The sequence below is a fragment of the Rhea pennata genome, chromosome 10 (assembly GCF_028389875.1).
Source record: "Rhea pennata isolate bPtePen1 chromosome 10, bPtePen1.pri, whole genome shotgun sequence".
Lineage (NCBI taxonomy): Eukaryota > Metazoa > Chordata > Aves > Rheiformes > Rheidae > Rhea > Rhea pennata.
In genome coordinates, this window is record NC_084672.1 from 772,727 (window position 1) to 790,533 (window position 17,807).

The 17,807-nt window shown below is 41.0% G+C and overlaps 1 protein-coding gene across 1 annotated transcript; it reads left to right on the top strand.

The window, feature by feature from the left end:
- The first annotated feature begins 570 nt into the window (after positions 1-570).
- WDR76 (WD repeat domain 76) lies at positions 571-13,982 on the top strand. Its single transcript, XM_062583996.1, has 13 exons — positions 571-639; positions 1,668-1,850; positions 2,579-2,671; positions 4,595-4,650; positions 5,439-5,559; positions 6,343-6,444; positions 6,540-6,583; positions 6,670-6,823; positions 8,714-8,866; positions 10,266-10,480; positions 11,012-11,164; positions 12,715-12,768; positions 13,578-13,982. Exons 1-13 carry the CDS (start codon positions 571-573, stop codon positions 13,831-13,833), a joined length of 1,653 nt encoding a protein of 550 aa, XP_062439980.1. The 3' UTR covers positions 13,834-13,982.
- The last annotated feature ends 3,825 nt before the right edge of the window (positions 13,983-17,807 follow it).

Here is a 17,807-nt window from a genome sequence, read left to right on the forward strand (position 1 = left end):
TGCTCTTGGCTTCCCTTTTCCCACCTTGCACGCGGTAATCCTTGGGTGTGCCGAGCAGGGGTTCCGATATGCACGTTTCTGCAGGTGTGTGTGTTCAAACGCAGAGCAGAGCACATTCTGAAGGATCCGTTTGCTTCATTGCCTGTGAAACACAGGCGTGGAGGATTTCTTCAGCTCATCTGAGCAATGAGTCCGTGATAGCTAGTCTAATTTTATTACCCATCTTAGGTGAATTTGGCGTACCCAAGACTCTTTCAATTAATCTTACTGTTAAAAACACGCACTTCCCTCCCGAACGTGTCAGGCTGTAGTTTTGCCCTACGCCGGCCTGCGCCGCGGCTCGGCGCCGGGAAGGGCCGGCTCGGCTCGGCTCCGGGCTGCGAGCGGGGCCGGGCCGCGCCAGGCCGGGGCCTCCGCGGCCTCCGGCGGGAGGCGGCGCCCGGCGGGAGGCGGGCCGCGGGCGGGAGCGCGGCCCCCGGCGGGAGGCGGGCCGCAGGCCGCGGGCGGGAGCCCCTCGCCGGAGCGGGAAGCGGCCGCTCCGCCCCGCCGAGCCGCGTCCCGCCGCCCGCCATGGCGCTCTCGCAGCCGGGCGCCGCCGAGGCTGAGGAGCCGTCGCCGCGCAGCCGCCAGCAGATGCAGGTCGGGCCCGGCACGCAGCCCGCCGCGGCCGCCGTGCGCAGCGCCGAGCACGCGGCGCCGGGGAGCGGGCCTGGGGCGGTGGGCCGGGATGGGGGAGCGGGGCCGCGCGGGGAGGGCGGGAATGGCGCTGTGAGGAGAAGGAGGGATGGAGGGACCCGGGCCGCGAGGGGAGGGGAGGAATGGAGGGACCCGGGCCGCGAGGGGAGGGCGGGAATGGAGGGACCCGGGCCATGAGGGAGGCGGGATGGGGGGACCCGGGCCGTGAGGGGAGGGGAGGAATGGAGGGACCCGGGCCGCGAGGAGAAGGCGGGATGGGGGGACCCGGGCCGTGAGGGGAGGGGAGGAATGGAGGGACCCGGGCCGGGAGGGGAGGGGGAAGAATGGAGCGACCCGGGCCGGGAGGGGAGGGCGGGAATGGAGGGACCCGGGCCGGGAGGGGAGGGGAGGAATGGAGGGACCCGGGCCGCGAGGGGAGGGCGGGAATGGAGGGACCCGGGCCGTGAGGAGAAGGCGGGATGGGGGGACCCGGGCCGTGAGGAGAAGGCGGGATGGGGGGACCCGGGCCGGGAGGGGAGGGGGAAGAATGGAGGGACCCGGGCCGGGAGGGGAGGGCGGGAATGGAGGGACCCGGGCCGTGAGGAGAGGGGGAAGAATGGAGCGACCCGGGCCGTGAGGGAGGCGGGATGGGGGGACCCGGGCCGTGAGGAGAAGGCGGGAATGGAGGGACCCGGGCCGTGAGGGAGGCGGGATGGGGGGACCCGGGCCGTGAGGGGAGGGGGAAGAATGGAGCGACCCGGGCCGTGAGGGGAGGGGGAAGAATGGAGCGACCCGGGCCGTGAGGGAGGCGGGATGGGGGGACCCGGGCCGTGAGGAGAAGGCGGAAATGGAGGGACCCGGGCCGGGGGTCGCCGCGGGAAGGGCCGCGCCGATCTCGCCGCCTCCCGCCGCAGGAGCGCACCCCGCCGGGCGGCGCCGAGCCGCGGCCGAGCGCCGGGCGGGCCGAGCGCGGCGCGGGCGCGGCGCGGCAGCTGCGCGTCCTCCTCACGCCGCTCGCCGTGGCGGGCCGCCGCCTGCCCCAGAAGCGCCTGCTGGCGGCCTACGCGGGCGGCGGCGCGGGCAAGAGGCTCTGCCTGGGGCCGCCGAGCCCCGCCGGCCCGGAGGGCCTGGGGGATGTGGACAGCGACGGGAGCGACGCGGGAGACGCTGCCCCGGTGAGTAGCGGCGCCTCCCGCCCGCTCCCGCTGTCCCCGAGCAGCAGTGCGCTGGCGACCGCTCGTGCGGCTGCGGAAGCGGCTGTTCCGCAGCGCGCGGGACGCGCCCGCGTTGCGGTCGTCGAAGCAGAGTTGCAAGAGACTACGCTGCTGGGCGCTGCTGGACTGCGTTTTACCCTCCCAGGGTGCCTAAAGGATGAGCAAATGTGTATAAAACCCTGGAAGCAAAACCACAGATGTTGCGTGCTGATTGCCATCTTCCAGGGTCCTTTATGGATCAGTAATAGGCGCAGTCATAGGAGCTGAATGTTTTTTCAGTGCTCATTTATATAAAATTATCTCTTCAGATTGTCTAATCCACTTTACCAGCTATACGATATAAAAACGATCTAAGACTGCATTCTATTTACGTACCATATGTGCCTTACTGGTAAAGTTTTGTCAAATAGCTTCACTTTATTAAATGTCTGTTTTAGTTCTAGGAAAATCTGAGGAACTAGCCCTTTCTGTATAATTTATGCTAGTAATAACTTCTGTGATGCAATCTAGTAGTTAGGTAGACAAAGGTGTTAGTATTGATGTACAGTTACTCCAGTTTGGTTTTGTTGTCGTTGATTATGAATATATTGAACCACAGACACTCATAATTTAGAGACTCACTTCTCAGAAGTCTGAGACATCTCTAGCATGCTACCTGTTGTTATAGTAATTGGTTTTCCTTTTTGTAGGATGAATCTTCACAATTATCAGCCTATGAAAGGAAAAGACTAAAGAACATTACAGAAAATGCTAAATTCTTTGCCTCTCTAAAGCTGCATGAGGTTTGTATACATTTTGACTGCAGTCAATACTCTCTCTCAGTAATTGCTATGTAGGAAGCTACCCATCGTTCTAACAGACAGTTCCTCCCTAACAGAGACAAGTATGTGAGGAAAGCCATGAAAACTTCCAAAGTCACCAGGACTACTCTGCCTGAATTATTCTCTAAAGCATTTTTTTTATGTTGCTACTAGATTTTTTTTTAAGAGGGGAAATCGTTAGTTAGATTTATAAGAAGTTAGGGGAAAAAATCCATTTATGCAATATTCTGTAAACCCAACCCATACTAGTATGAGTGCACTCAGAGCCTCTGACCCTGTAGGACCAGATGCAGTGGCTCTTAGGTAACCAAACACACACATAATCTGCTTTCATATGATGGTGCTTGTGTTTGTGTTCTGGGTAATGTTACTGGCTGTACATGCACCATCCTGCTTGCTTGTTTTAACGTGTATTCCTGCCTCTTCAGGTGCACTGGCATTCTCCATCCAGGTGATTGAGCACTTGCATTTTAGTCTCAACACGTGCACATTACCTGGTTGCCTAACTGAAAGACCACAGAGCCTTAAAGGCACCATGTATGACAGGTCTCAGGTTGTCAGGACAGTTTAGCTCATAGTCCTGTGCCTGAGAGGCTCTTGGGAAAGAAGCTTGCAGGACTTGGGCAGCTAGAATCCTTCCCCCATATAAGATCCAGTCTGGGTCATAGGTCGGACACATATGTTGTAATTCTGTCTGTTTTGGAGAGAGAGTTTAAAAAGTTAAAGTAATAAAATTTTAAATGTTATCTGAATTAGTGGATCCAATTCTGCACTACTTCTCTCTCCTAGTTTTTTAAAACTCGTAATATATTCCTTTTCTGGCAGCAGTGAGTGAACTCCTTCCTCAAATGGCTACATATTTACTTGATTATTACTAGACTGCAAGACGTGGTTGGGCCTGTCTGGGAGACAATAAGACTTTTTACCACCAAGACTCATACTTGAGTAAAAGTAATACCTCTTCTAGTTATTGTAAGAGAGGACAGTAAAGACAAGGAATATCTGACTGCAGTCACAGCAGTGACTGCATAGTGATGAAGAATAGCAAAGGGAGCTGTAGAAAGCTCAATTACTCAATTCAATTCAGCTCAATTCAATTAGAAGCATTCTAGTTGTGATGATATCGTGTACTGTATGGGCTGCCAAAACTGAGAAGCAGGTAAATCATTTTGTGCCAGGTTTCCTGTTGCTTTGGGTAGAGTAGTGTTGGTGCAATGGTCTTACTGGTGGGTATGTCTAAACTGCACTTTGGTGAAGTTTCCTGACTGCAGCATAGACATTCTTGTGTAGCATTTTAGACCTCTTCCTGTCTGTGTACACACACAAATACTGACGTTAGATTTCAAGCTTTTTCTTCATAGCTGCCTGTGAAGAAGCAGCGTTTTGGACAAAAGCTGAATGTGTGTTTTTATCTGTTTTATTGTATGACTGCCTGTAGTGTTTTTGATTTGATTCTTTTGACATTGCAACATACCTGTGTCTTTCTTGGAGTCTAAATGAGCTGAGTAGTGCATGTCTTTAAAATGTAATAGAGAAAAGATTGTGGGTGGAGGCCTCTAGTTACAGATTCTACTTTAAATGTTGCTATCTGGTACATAACATTTAGAGTATTTGCTTTGCTTCATTAAAAAAACATCTACAGAACATCCAGACAAGCTATGCTATTTTCCTATACGCTGCGCACAGAAATTAGGGAATTCTTGCTGGTACATGGAAGACTAGTGCAAAGCAGAAATAGCACAGCTTGATATTTAAATATCCTTTTTTATTATTTATATTGTAAATAATTACAATATAGCTTATTACAGAATTTAGATAATTTTATTTTGTGCAGGCTGTTCTTTTATGCTTGTTACATACTTAGTTTTTTTTCTGCTTTTCAAGTCAGCTGCAAGACTTCACAAAATTGCATCTAAAGTACAATCTCACACCACCAAAAGGTAAAAATAACTCTATATGAGATTTGTATCGTTGTTCCTTTGTTGTGTCTTTGCTGGCGAGAAGTCCCTCTCTAAAGTGATATCTGAGTAACTGATAATTTTAAGGTCTGTAAATTCATGAAAAGCTAGATCTCTAGGTAGAGTTTCTTCCCTGCTGTCCTTCAGGAAAAAAAAGGGCTGTATAAATATTTTATCAAATTACAGAAGTTATTCTTTATTTATATTAAGGTATTCCAAGTACAGTTTTTTTTTCTTACACTGTTTTGCATAATGGTTAAAGGAAAAGAAATGTTAAATAATGAAAATGAATAATAAGGGGAATGGGAAAGAAGGAGAAGAAAGAAAGAGATAAAGGAGAGAAAAGATAACTAGTATGAATAGAAGAACAGACTTTGCAATGCCAAGCAAAGCAGGAAGAAGCTTAAGTACAGAATAGAGTTGTATACATGATGAAAGAAAGTAGAAAAAGAAGACTAGACTAATAAATAGAAATATGATGGAGAGGGCTGGGAAGAAAAGCAGCAGTGGCAGGATGCATTAGAAGTGGGGAAAAATGTAATATGTATTTATTGCTAAGTAAAAAAAAGCTTTATTTTTTGCTCTTTGTTGCTGTCATTGAAAGAGAAATTAATCACGACATTCATAGGGTGAATCAAAACCATTTATGTTATAAATATGGGGCAAGGTATTAGAACTATGTATCTGAACCTATTTTGTGGTCTTCTGCTTAACTGTAGAGAGCTTATTTTAATTGTGTATGTAATTCTGAAATGTTTCAATTCTTCTAGGGCTAAGCCAAAAAAGACAGAAGATGAACCAGTACGTCGAAGATCTATGCGTTTACAAAGAATAGACCCATCAGGAGTTCCAATGCCAGAAACACCTGCCAAGCCCGAAGCAGAGGAATATGTAAGATGGGGAAGGGTTAAAGGAGACATGCATATACAGAAAGCTTCATAGAAACAGGATAGCCATGTTAAGTGCTTTGAAGTGCTGGTGAACTTGACTGATGCTACTTGTCATTACTAGGCTTTTTCTAAAACCTGTAGCCATTTGGGAAATTGTTACACAATATTAGTAATAAAGGGTAAATTCTTTCATCCTCAAGCATCTTAAATAGGAGGCTTCTCATGTCCTCTCTGAAAGTTGGTCAATATTCTACGACTCAGACTGATGAAACGGTATGGTTTTGGATGATCTGTAGGATCTTGAGGTAAAACATTATGCATTTTTCAACAGCCCATGTGTTCTGAGCAGCTGTAAATTCCAAATTTTATTACTCTGTTTTAATGTTACTTCACTGTAACTTTTGATACAGTTTATTTTTCTTTGAAATATTTACTGCCTTATTTGAAGTAGTTATATAGCAACAAGTAAAAATTCTATTGCATTGAGAGATGGAAATTTAAATCTTCCACATTGCTGCAGAATAAAGGTATCTCTCTTTAATACAGTTCTTGAAGATAAAGCTTGTGGAGTATCAGGAAGGAGAGGAAAAATTATGGAGCAGCTGTTTGTCTTTGCTGTTGTGTGCAACAAAATTCTATTAATCTTTTCTATAAGATATTTTGATACAGACCTTTGTTTTTATATCATGTATTCTCAGAATATCTTGTGTGTAGAAAGTTAACAATTCACCCTATTCGTAGTCTTAGCTGATTTAAGTTATGAAAATTACTAATACCGTTCCAGCCTCGAGTTCCAGCTGGACCTCTGTTGATGGTTCCAGAAAATCAGATGGAGAACAGTAAGTTGACAGAGGAATTCTTGACTATGTGGACAAGGATAAGTGAGGTATTACTAGTTTTAATTAATTATTTTTTAATAACATAATTTGAGTTCTAAGTAATCTAATCCTGATAGCTATCTATTTTCCTTTCTATCTGTAGGCAAAATTTAATGATACTGAAAAGTGTACATGTGACGTGGAAAGGTAATCTGAAAACAACAGCTAAAATCTAGGTACTGTCTAGTTCATTCTTTCTTGTCTTGAATAACTAATATCTTAATGATGTCTAGATACCAGGCCAGCCTGAACAGTATGACCCTCAGTGAAGAAAACGTTAAAAAGGTTGTGAAAAATCGAATATATTCTATGGCTATCCATCCTTCTGAAAGCACCATCTTTGTGGCAGCTGGAGACAAGTTTGGGCAGATTGGTCTCTGGAATGTTGTAAGTTGCTTGTGTGCTCTTTACCTGGCATAGCTGTTTATTGCAGGATGGGGCAACACACAGATGGGGCACAACCTGCAATGGCATTTTGTCGGGCTTCCAATAGTGTTATGTGCTTTTCCTACTCTTACAAGTAACACCAGGGGGTCTATTAATTTGAGGCTCACTACAGTTGCTTGAGAGGTTTGTCTGGTCCTTGGCAAGCCCTAGTTTAATGGAAGGAGAAGGTTGCACTTAATTTTATGGAGGAGAAGGGAAGAAAACAAGTCACTGGCAGAAAGAATATTATCAGCAAGCACTAAAATTACAATTCACTGTTGAAAGATTCAGGGCCTAGTTATAGTACTTGGGTAACAATACCATAATTAATTTTTGGAGAAGGAGGGGAGATGCATGCACATGTATTTGAATTTTTTTGCGTTTGTATGATTTTTTGATAGTTTCAGAAAGTCACTGTTGTTTCAGAAGGCAGAAATAAATTTTTTTTGCCAATGTATGTTTGCATATATTTACACATATTGTTTCTGAAAAATAGCTTAGCATTTGAGGCTTTGAAAACTTTGGGTAGCTTTGCAGATGGTCTTACCATGGTTTTTGAATTGTCTTAGTCCTGAAAAAAGAATTTTTGTCCCTGTCTTACATCTTTACAACCTCCTCCCAGTCTTCTACTATAATCCCCTGTCATCCAAATGTGCTTCTTGTAATCCACATAAATGCAAACTTTCCTTTCATTCTTTGCAATGCTGTTAACCTCTCCTTTAGAATCTGTTTTGAGTCATTTCTGCTTTGACAGCTTCAGGAAATTGGTCAGCTAACTTTAGCTATGAGACTTTTATTCAGTTCTAAAAAAGTTTAAATGTTCCTTACAATTTAGAAAGCTCAAATTGTGCAGATGCTGTTACTACCTGCAAAGGACTGTGATGTGACTGGTAGATTAACATCTCTGAATGCTACAAGCTCTCTTTGTGGTTTTCGGAAGGCATTTCAGGTGGTAGCCTAGCTACATTAAAGCTGCCTTTTTCCCCCTTGCTTTTTCTTTTTTATTTTCCTGAAGTGAGTTGGACTTCACCATATTTAGGAGCAGAGTAACTGTTGTGGAATGAATTAGTACTTGTTCCAAAATGGACTCTTCCATTTCTTTTAAAATGTCACAGCTGCAATGTTGTCAATATTATAAGGGAAGATACAGGTTATTTATAATTTACATTCAATTTAGGATAACGTAATTTAGCTTTAGCTTAGAATTACGTAATTAACATAATTCTAGTATATAGATACTCTGTATGAATGACATGTACATCTGTTTGGTCTTCAGCAAGGAATTCAGATGTAACTGAGAAAACAATTCTGTCAGTTTAAAAAAAAAGCAAAATATTGATACCAGATGCTCATAGCCAGATACAGTATTGATGGCTGTAATGACACAGAATTGTACTTAGATTACAGCAAGAAGTTGCAGTTTTTGCTGTTTAAGAAATAGAATTCTGAAATTGAATGAAAAATCTTATTAGTCTTTTGAGCTGAAGTATTTGCATAGTGGTGAAAATGGTACCAGAAGGGAAACCCAAGCCTGGCAGTGGTAGTGTGTTGAATAGTCTGTGTGAGGACAGTTATCTCTTTCATGCAAAGGTGGAGTTCCCTTTGTAAGATGTGAGCCTGGGCAAGCTGTGTTGATTTGCGCTGCTGGTCCTACAGAAGCAGTCTTGCTGCCAGTGTTAGCTATTCTGATTCCCAGCACCTTCACATACGCTACTGGTTCCTCTCTACAGTTATTCAGAGTAGACTGAGAACGCTTGCAAAATAGAGACTTTAATTTGAAAATTGTAGTAATTAAGAGAAATAATCATAATGGTTAGCATCTGTGTCCATCAAATCTCAATTGTTTTTCAGAACTGTAAGACTGAAGAAGGAGCACGTGTCTTTATTCCACATAATTATCCAGTCAGCTGCATGTATTTTTCTCCATTTAATCCTGCTCACTTGCTGTCTCTGAGCTACGATAGTCTACGATGTGGTGATGTTACTAGAGCTGTCTTTGATGAGGTACGTGTTCCCTTGGTTATACTGCAGATTCCTTAGAAATCTCTCAGCATGTACTCCTATGAGGTCCTGTTCTCACCGTACCTAAATTATTATTTGTCAGTTGTTTTGTTAACAAGAAAGCTGAAAATTCCATTTCTACAAGGATACATGAAGTAAACTTTAATTAAACATTATAAACGTGGAGAGGGTTACTAGTCAATAAACAATAGTCACAGCTTGGGCGCTCCCAATTTCCTTCCTGCAGAGGCAGTTGCAATTTCATACTGAAATTAATTTCATATCTCCTTACTTAAGCAATATATGCCTCTTTCCTTTTTGAAAAGAATGCTTTTTAAAGATAGCAAATGCAAACAATTTGAAGAACAAAATCTTACCAAAAGCTATCATAAAACTCATGAGTTGACTTTGTTCTTCTCAGGCTCGAAGTGAGCCAATGCTGTGAGTGATTGTTGCAAGTTGGACAGAATAATTAAGGCGCTTCTTGATGCTTGCTTGCTTGCTCTGTTTATTTTTTGATAGATACGTCTGCATTGATCAGATCTCCAACATTAGAAAATATAATAGGCTACAACAATTTGTAGCTTTTTTTACAAACTGTTTGCAAACAGTGTAGTCTTTTAGGGGTCTGCAGGCTGGTCAGCTGCTTAGAAAATACCTGCTATTGGTTATTCAGGAAGTTCTAGGGGTTTCTTACAGACTTTTAAAGGCTTGCACGAGTGTGTTGTGTGTTGAGGGGTCTTGGGAGAGAACTGCAGTTTCTCTGCTCTGCTTACCTTATGCCAAATTACATGGCCATGTGATATCTGTAGGAGTATTGGAAAGAACAAAGCTGTTAATGGGGAGAGTCTCTGCTCACCTAGAAAGAGCTGAAACATGGAAATTCTCCTGCAGCATTGTTATAGTTCTGGCTAATCACTGATTTGAGGAGAAATTGCGATGGAATAAGGTGACTTGACATGTTGAATCTGACCTCCTTGCCCCAAATTTTAGGAAGTCGAATTCATACTTGTGCACTCAGTGTAAGGTTTCTGTAGCACTGGAGAAAGGAGTATGGTTATTATTCCTCGTTCAGTGTGGACTCAAGGATAAGAGCCACTGGATTATTGAAATGTGGAGATGTTAGAATCTTGTAAAAGTTTTGGAGTATGTTGTTTTTCATTTGCTTTGTTTTGGATGGTTAATTATCTCCTCTGTGAAAAGCATACAAGTTTTATAGAAAGGTTACCTAAATGAAGAGCTAAGACTAGAGCTATGAAATTAGGTAGTCTTCATTAGTATTTTTAGTATATTAAAAAGTGAAAGTATGAAATTTACATCCTGTAAAGTATTCTGGTGGTTATGAAAAACAGTGTATTTACTAGCATAATGTCAGTTTCATTTTGACCTTTTCTTTGCTCAGATATGCAGAAGTGAAGAAAGCTTTTCTTCCTTTGATTTTTTGGAAGATAATGCCTCCACTGTAATAGTAGGACACTGGGATGGTGATGTCACTGTTGTGGACAGACGAACTCCAGGAACATCTTCAGAGCTTTCTGCAAACATTGGCTTCAAAAGAACGAGGACAGTCCATGTTCACCCAGTGAATAAGCAGTATTTCCTTGCTGCTGGCTCAGTGTATGTACTTCAGAACAAACTGCAGTTATTCTATGCTTTAAGTGTTTGCATTTGCATTGGTTTTTGCAAGAAGGCTAAAAAAGGCATGTTTGGAGAGCAGGATCGGCTGCTGATGAGGAAGACAATTTATCAGCCTTAGTAGATAGTCAAGACTTTCTGATCTTTTTAGAAAACAATTTTTTTTCTAGTCAGAAATAAAATGTTGTTCTTTGACTTCTCTTCGCCTTTTGGTAATGGGTTTGAAATAATCTTATGAGTTGTTGAGTTTTTGACAGAAGGTCACAGCTTGCGGGGGTGGGGGAGGGTTGCTGTGTTGTTGATCTGTGGTATTTTTACTGCTCCCATCCTTTGGAGCCAGTGGCCTTTGTAGTTGAGTTTGTTAATATGCATTGATGAAATCAGGTTCTAAATACAACTTGTGTAAAACCTATACTGATCTCTTGAGGGTTTTTTGATAACTAGAAAATAAAAATACAAGATGTTGTCTTTGACTGTCACCTTGCAAAGTGTTCTTTGTGGTGTGTGTTACAGGGATGTTTGTATTTTTGATGTTCGATACCTGAAATCTAATGGGAACAAGCCGGTGAGCTCTCTTGATGGACACACAAAAAGTGTTGCTTCTGCATATTTCTCACCTGTAACTGGAAACAGAGTAGTGACAGTGTGTGCTGATGATAAGCTGAGGTAAGAAGGTGTGGGAAGGAATAATCTTTATGGAAAATACAACTAGTGTGACTTTTTCTTCCCTCTTGCCTGCAGTACACATCATTGAGAACATTTTATCCTTATCATTTTTTATTAGACTTTCTTGTATAGACATTTTTAATGTTGTATGATTTTTCTTTGATTTTTTTTTCTTAATTCCTTTTTTCCTTTAGAATGCTTAACAGGGAACAGTAATATATTAAGGTGCTCTTAAATTAAATGAATGGCTAATGAATATGAACACAGTTAAAATGCTTATAAAAATGCTTATAAACTGATTTTTTTTGACTGTTGTAACTTACAAAAGATCTACTGTTTTTCATGCTTTTTAAGTTTCCTGCTGTTTGATGATTAAAACTGCATTGGTGCTGTGAGCTGTATTTTTAGAGACCTATTTTTTTCTACATTGTCATTTTGTGACCATAGTTTAGGTTATCTAACCATGTAAATATGTGGTTGCCTCTGTATATTGGCTGTATAGATGTTTAAAAGTCCTAAACTGCACCAAAGAATAGTAGATACAAAATGAGAGGCCTAGTTAATGCCAAGCTGAAAATCAGGCCCTATACAGATTGCATGTATTTTTAAAAGACAGGATAATTACATGCATTCTGGAAAGAATGGGCATATGGTATGATCGTCATAGTATTATGTTTTGTCTGGAAATTTTATTTCTTTTTTCCCTTTTCACATACACAGGAAAAAAGTTCTTCTACATGAGTGTAACATTTCTTTTTTTCTGTGGTGTATTTACAGTAGCCATTTGAAGATTTGTTCTCAAAATTATGATCCATAGTACCTCTGGTTAAGAAAAGTGTAAATCCTTGATGCTAAAATAGAAAGAGTATAACAATACAAAATGGATATGAGTTAACCAGAATGTTTGTGCTCAGCAGAATGGAGAATAATGGACAGAGAATCATTTATTCACTTGGAGGGTGGGGAGGGAAAGGAGAAAAGAAAAAGCAGCTTTTAACTTAGCAGCTTTTGACTTGCTGAATTCCTTGACTTAAGGTGTAGGATATCTAAAAGTTTATAGGGGCTGAAGGAGACCTCAGAATGAGAGATCTGTTGATGGTTTCTCAGTAAACAGAGCTCACACCTGGCTCAGGAGGTCCTGACACTGGAAACTCTTAATGGTGGGACTTTACTATTGTGTATGTTTGCCCTTCTCTTGCATTCTTCCCTAGGCATTCTTTTTGTGCAGTGACAAAATAGACAAGATATTGGGCTAGAGGAACCTTTGGTATGTCTTAGTAAGCCATTCTTGTTCTTGTCTTAAAATAGCTTTTGGATAGGATGACATTCAATTCTAGTTAAATACTCTTTTTTGAATGGATTTGCTTTTAATAATTGCAGTTAGAATGTGAATGCTTATATCCAAGTTAGATGTCTGTGTGCTTTTTATGGTATTTCAGAATCTTGTGTTGTCTTGTATGAGCTGACTTTTGCATACTGTTTTTTGAGGAAAAGTCTGCCTTCTTTTAACAAACACGTGCATTTTATTAATATGCTACTTTATTTTAAAGGACCTATGACACCCGCTGTTTATCATCTACTGTTGCAGTTCTCAGTACTGTCAGGTAAGCTAAATGTGCTGGGGACCAAAGATTTAGCCCTCTATGAGAGTTCTTTGCAAGTGTAGTTGTGGCACATGTGATAGATAAAAAGCATGGCGTTGCGTTTCCAGACAACGTCGTAGTTGACTGTTCATATAAGAGCAGCCACAATACTCTCTTACACTGAAATCTTGCACTTGTCCTCATAGTTGCCTAAAATCACTTTTGTTTGTAAAGCACAACTTGTACGTAGCCTGATTTGAGTCTATAAAGTGTATAGGGAAGCTTTAATATCTTCCATTTAATGGGAACAGATCATTTTGTGATTTTTGAAATGTGTTTTGTTTCAGACTGCTTTTTCATTTTTTTTTAATATCACAAGGTTACTTTTTTAGTGGTAAAAAATATGTTTTTGAGTAGTCTTAACGTTTGTAAAACTATTTTGTGCACTAGAAGGGTGAATCATGTTAGGTTTGGATCTCTAACAAACTAGAACTAGATCAGTAACAGGTTTGAAAATTCTTGATCTGTTGTGTATCAAGCCACTTGATGCATCTTTTTGGTCCTATTTTTACTAGTATATGCAACCATCAAGTGTAAATACTTCAACAAATAATCATTTTTTTGAAGTATGCTTTGCTATATCGTCTTGCTTTATTATGTTTTTGTTGCATCACTTTGGATCTGAGTAGCACCATCTGTCAAGTGCTGATGGTTTAGAAGATGAGAAAGATGGGTTTAAGCAGATGTGGCATAAATGACAATTTAAAAAATACTGAATCCAACAAGAAAAATATTTATCCCTTTCTTTTTCTCTCTTTATTTTTCTGAAGACATAACAATAACACAGGACGCTGGTTAACTAGATTCAGAGCAATATGGGACCCTAAACAGGAAGACTGCTTTGTGGTGGGCAGTATGGCACGTCCAAGACAAATAGAAATCTTCCAGGATACTGGAAAATTGTTGCACTCTTTTTATAATGTTGATTACCTTGGTTCTGTTTGTTCCATTAATGTTGTTCATCCCACTAAGAATATCTTGGTGGGTGGCAACTCCAGTGGTCGCCTTCATGTGTTCAAAGAATGAAAAAAGTTGCTCAGATCTTTTTTTTTTTTTTTTTTTTTTTTACTTTTGCATAAAATGTGTTTAATCTGTGTTAAACCTTTTCTAAGCTAACTATTTTCTCAGGACAAAAGTGTATTTTAAAAGCTTTAAAATAAAACTTCTAAACTATATCTAGTCTTTTCTTCTTTAATTAAAAAAGATATTAATGCTACAGCCAGTGATAATTGTTTGTATCAAAATAATGTTTTTTCCCAAATACATAAGCCATATTTCAAAAAAGAAGAAAAGGAAAAAAATATCTATAGGATGCTTGTTGAATATATGAGATACTTCTTTTTAATGACCTTAATTATATAAGCTGGAGCACTCATTCTTTACCAGTTCGTGTGTGTCATGTTTATAATCTTCCTTAAGGTCAGTAAGTATTCAGTATCAATGTCTTCAATAAAACTTGTCAGTTAAGATGTCGCATATCTCATTAAGTCCTTCCTGGACTTAATAGGCAGAGCTGCTTTGTGGGTTGATGCTATTAGACATGTTGGCTAAAGAAGCTATATGGTTATGAGTTGAACACAGCAATTGTCAGGGTGTATGCAGGATCATAGCACAACCACTTTAATGATATTCAGAGACAACGTTAAAGAGGAAGTAGTCTTGGGCCAGTCGTCATGCAGTACATGCTTCTAAGCTACCATTTCTCCACCTGTAAGCCCATGTGAGGAGGAGGACCCTGTTATACCAGATGATGAGGTTCAGTAGACCTTTTAGTCAAAATTTTGTCATTGACGTGTGTCAGTGTCGCTGACAACAAATGCATTTTTAAACATAAAATACTTAGAGGTAGCTACCACTTTTATAAGCCAATGTTTAATGTGCTTCTAGTGCTGACAAGTGGGTCCTGCAAGAACCGGACACTGTAAGGTCACTTTGAGGCCAAGGTTTTGCAGTAAGTGCAACAGCTAATGTAGTTTTCCTTTGCTCTAAAAGCAGCAATTCCGCTGTAGAAAATCTAAATGTATCCGTCTCATTTTGGTAAAATCAGCTTACTGCTTGCAATTGCACACTGACACTTGTAGCAGGAAGCTCATGTTCCTTCTTTATAATGGGCATAACCTTATTTCCTGAAGTCAGAATTGTGAGAGACTCTCAGTCCTCTGCCACTGCTGTTAGTTTCAGCAGAAATTAAGTTTTTTTTTGTTTTTTTTTTTTTTTGTTTTTTAACTGTGATATACAGGCCCTGGTTAATAGCATCCTCAGCAGAAGAGACTGGGCAGATCAGAGCGGGATGGGTGTTTGTTTCTAATTTGCAAGATGCATCTTCATGCTCTCCCGTGTCAGCTTCCGTCACAGCAGCAGTGCATGTTTCTAAAGAAGCCTGCAACACCCTTTGATTCAGTTAAACATATTGTAAAGTACAGCAGATTTTAGACTATAAGTAACTGAAGGTAGACTCTTTCAGAGGCAGGTAGAGACCCAAGTTGCTGCAATGAAATTTGCTCCCAGATCGTGCTTGTGGATGTTTGAGATTTCAGTGAGTGGGATGCTAAAAGGCCAAATTCCTCATAGATGTTTTGAACTGAGGTACAGTTTTTCTCAAGTAAAAAACTTATTGACACCACAAGTACACAAATTTTGTGATTTATCTCAGACAAAAATACCAACTCTTGTTTTCATGATATTTAAATATTTATTTAAATTTAAAAATACTTTTCATGGCACCAATGATTTTATGCTAACTAAGATATTGAATATGTAGAAAAAGGTACATTTTGAAGGAAAATGTAACTTACAGTATTTGGCACATGAAAGGTTAATTTCTAGATTTTTTATGAAAACTAAGAAATTCACATTTTCAGGTATTTTACCGTCTACTGCTTAAAGATGCAGTATGCTATTAAGAGATTTCTTCTTATATAAGAATCTGTGGAAACAACATTTTAATATAAAGACAGGTAAAACAGGTAGTGAAACACAAGACGTAACATGGAACATACAGGAAAAACACAACAAAAAAGTTATCAGTTCTCATGGTTTTACGGTAAAATGCTGGGTGAAAACTGCAGAGGTAAACTAGGTTTGGCATTTATAGCTATTCTAAAAGTAAGCTGATGTAGAAGATTTTTTTTTTCAAGGTCAATACTTCCTATATTGTATTTTGTTTTAAAGGAAGATGTCTAATGTACAAAGTATTCAGAGCTGAATGTGCTGTTCTGACGTTACACCAGTAGCATTAGCGATTAAAACAATGGAATACTGCATCTTTAACCTGGGATGAAAAATGTCAAGTTTGAGACTATCACTCACTGCATAGAAACACCATTTACTACAGACTGAGGTAGGAACACTACACTAAAAGTTAATTTAGCTATGTTGCATAAAACAGTATATCATGTAAAAATCTATCCTTCATCTCCTGGCAGCATTCATAACATAATCTATCTTTTAGAGAGTTATTAATCGTATGCAAAATCCTTTTCCGCTTTTGTGATAATCAGATGGCTATGGCTAGGTCTTCAGCGGTGAGACACAACTGCTTTATTTTCCTTGTTTTTTTTTTCCCCTGACAGTCAGTAGTTAAAGTGGACTTTATTTATTGCAGTGACAAGCTATCAAAGTCCAGCTGACTTTCCATAATTCTCTCTCTCTCAAGTTTCTTTGTCGCGCTCTCTTGCCAGGTGTCAGATCGCTAGGTTGGGACAGAACTCACAACTGACCTCGGCGAGGATGGGCGCACACCCTGCACGCTCGCGCCCTTCGCTGCAGGCTCAAACGTGTGCGCGGTGATAGATGGTGGTGTGCTCAAAGACAAGAACATGAAAATCAGGCTTTTAAAACTGCAGTTATGGCCCCAGCTTACATAAAATCTCTCCCTGAGATGAAATAAAACTTGCTCATCTGTTTTTCGTTTTCTTTGTTAAATATGTCCAACTTCTCAATAAAAACGTAATAGAACTAGCTTTTATTGCTCCCTTTGTAAGTAGATTGTTATGCTTCCCAGCTAACTAAAGATTCCAGTGTTCATGTTGCAAGTCAAATGAATTAGTTTATGCATTTTTGCTTGAGGATGGATAGATTAGTGGTTGCCCATTGGCTTCTTTCTTTTCAGTGTTACCTCTACTTCTGTAGTTCTGTCCTTTTTACCTTCAGCAAAGTGATAAAACTATAGCTCCAGTCTTTATTCCATAATTAGTTGTGGGTTAATCATCTGATGTTAGGAATCCAGTCAACAAAAATGTTTATTCCCAAACCATTTGCTCAACTTGAATCACTTTGTACAGCGCGCTGTGTTCACCCAATCCATAAAGTAAAAAAAGATTTGATTAGATTCAATAACAAAATAGCATTTTGTTGTTAAAATATATGTTGAAACAGTCTCTCTTTTTTTTTTTTTTTTGTACAAAACAAGTACAACTTTCTGAGGCTAAATGTCTGTCTAATAAATCCAATGTGGTTACTGGTGGCTGCGCACTCGGACTTTGTCGACCGTAGTCGAGTGCGTTCGTCTACCGACTGCGGGACTGGCGCCCCGCTCGCGCAGGGCTGACACCTCTGTGATGAAGCGCCGCACCGGGGAGCGCTAGACGGTCAAGGTTTAGAAAAAGTCGCAAAAGGCTGAGTTTGTAGAGTAGGCTAAATCGTCACGGTCACTTTCCTACGCTACGTGAAGGAATAGACTTACACCACCACGGCTCTACTTCGCGCCTGTCGTGTGTGCCAACACCAGCTCGCACGGGACTAAACTGAATCCGGATCTGCTCCAGTTAAAATTAAACCACGAATTGCCACTTATGAAACTCTGGTTAGCAAGGCGTAATCGCTGTAAAGCAGTGCCTTTACGGTGCTGGCGCTGTGCACAGTGGCAGAGTTGATAAAGTAACAATACACGAGTGTTTAAGTTACAACTCAGTAGCACCATTACTGAAGCTCCTGCATAATACAATATCTCGAGAATCTCAGCTGCTGGCTGATGCTAATACAATAATCAGTAGTAATAG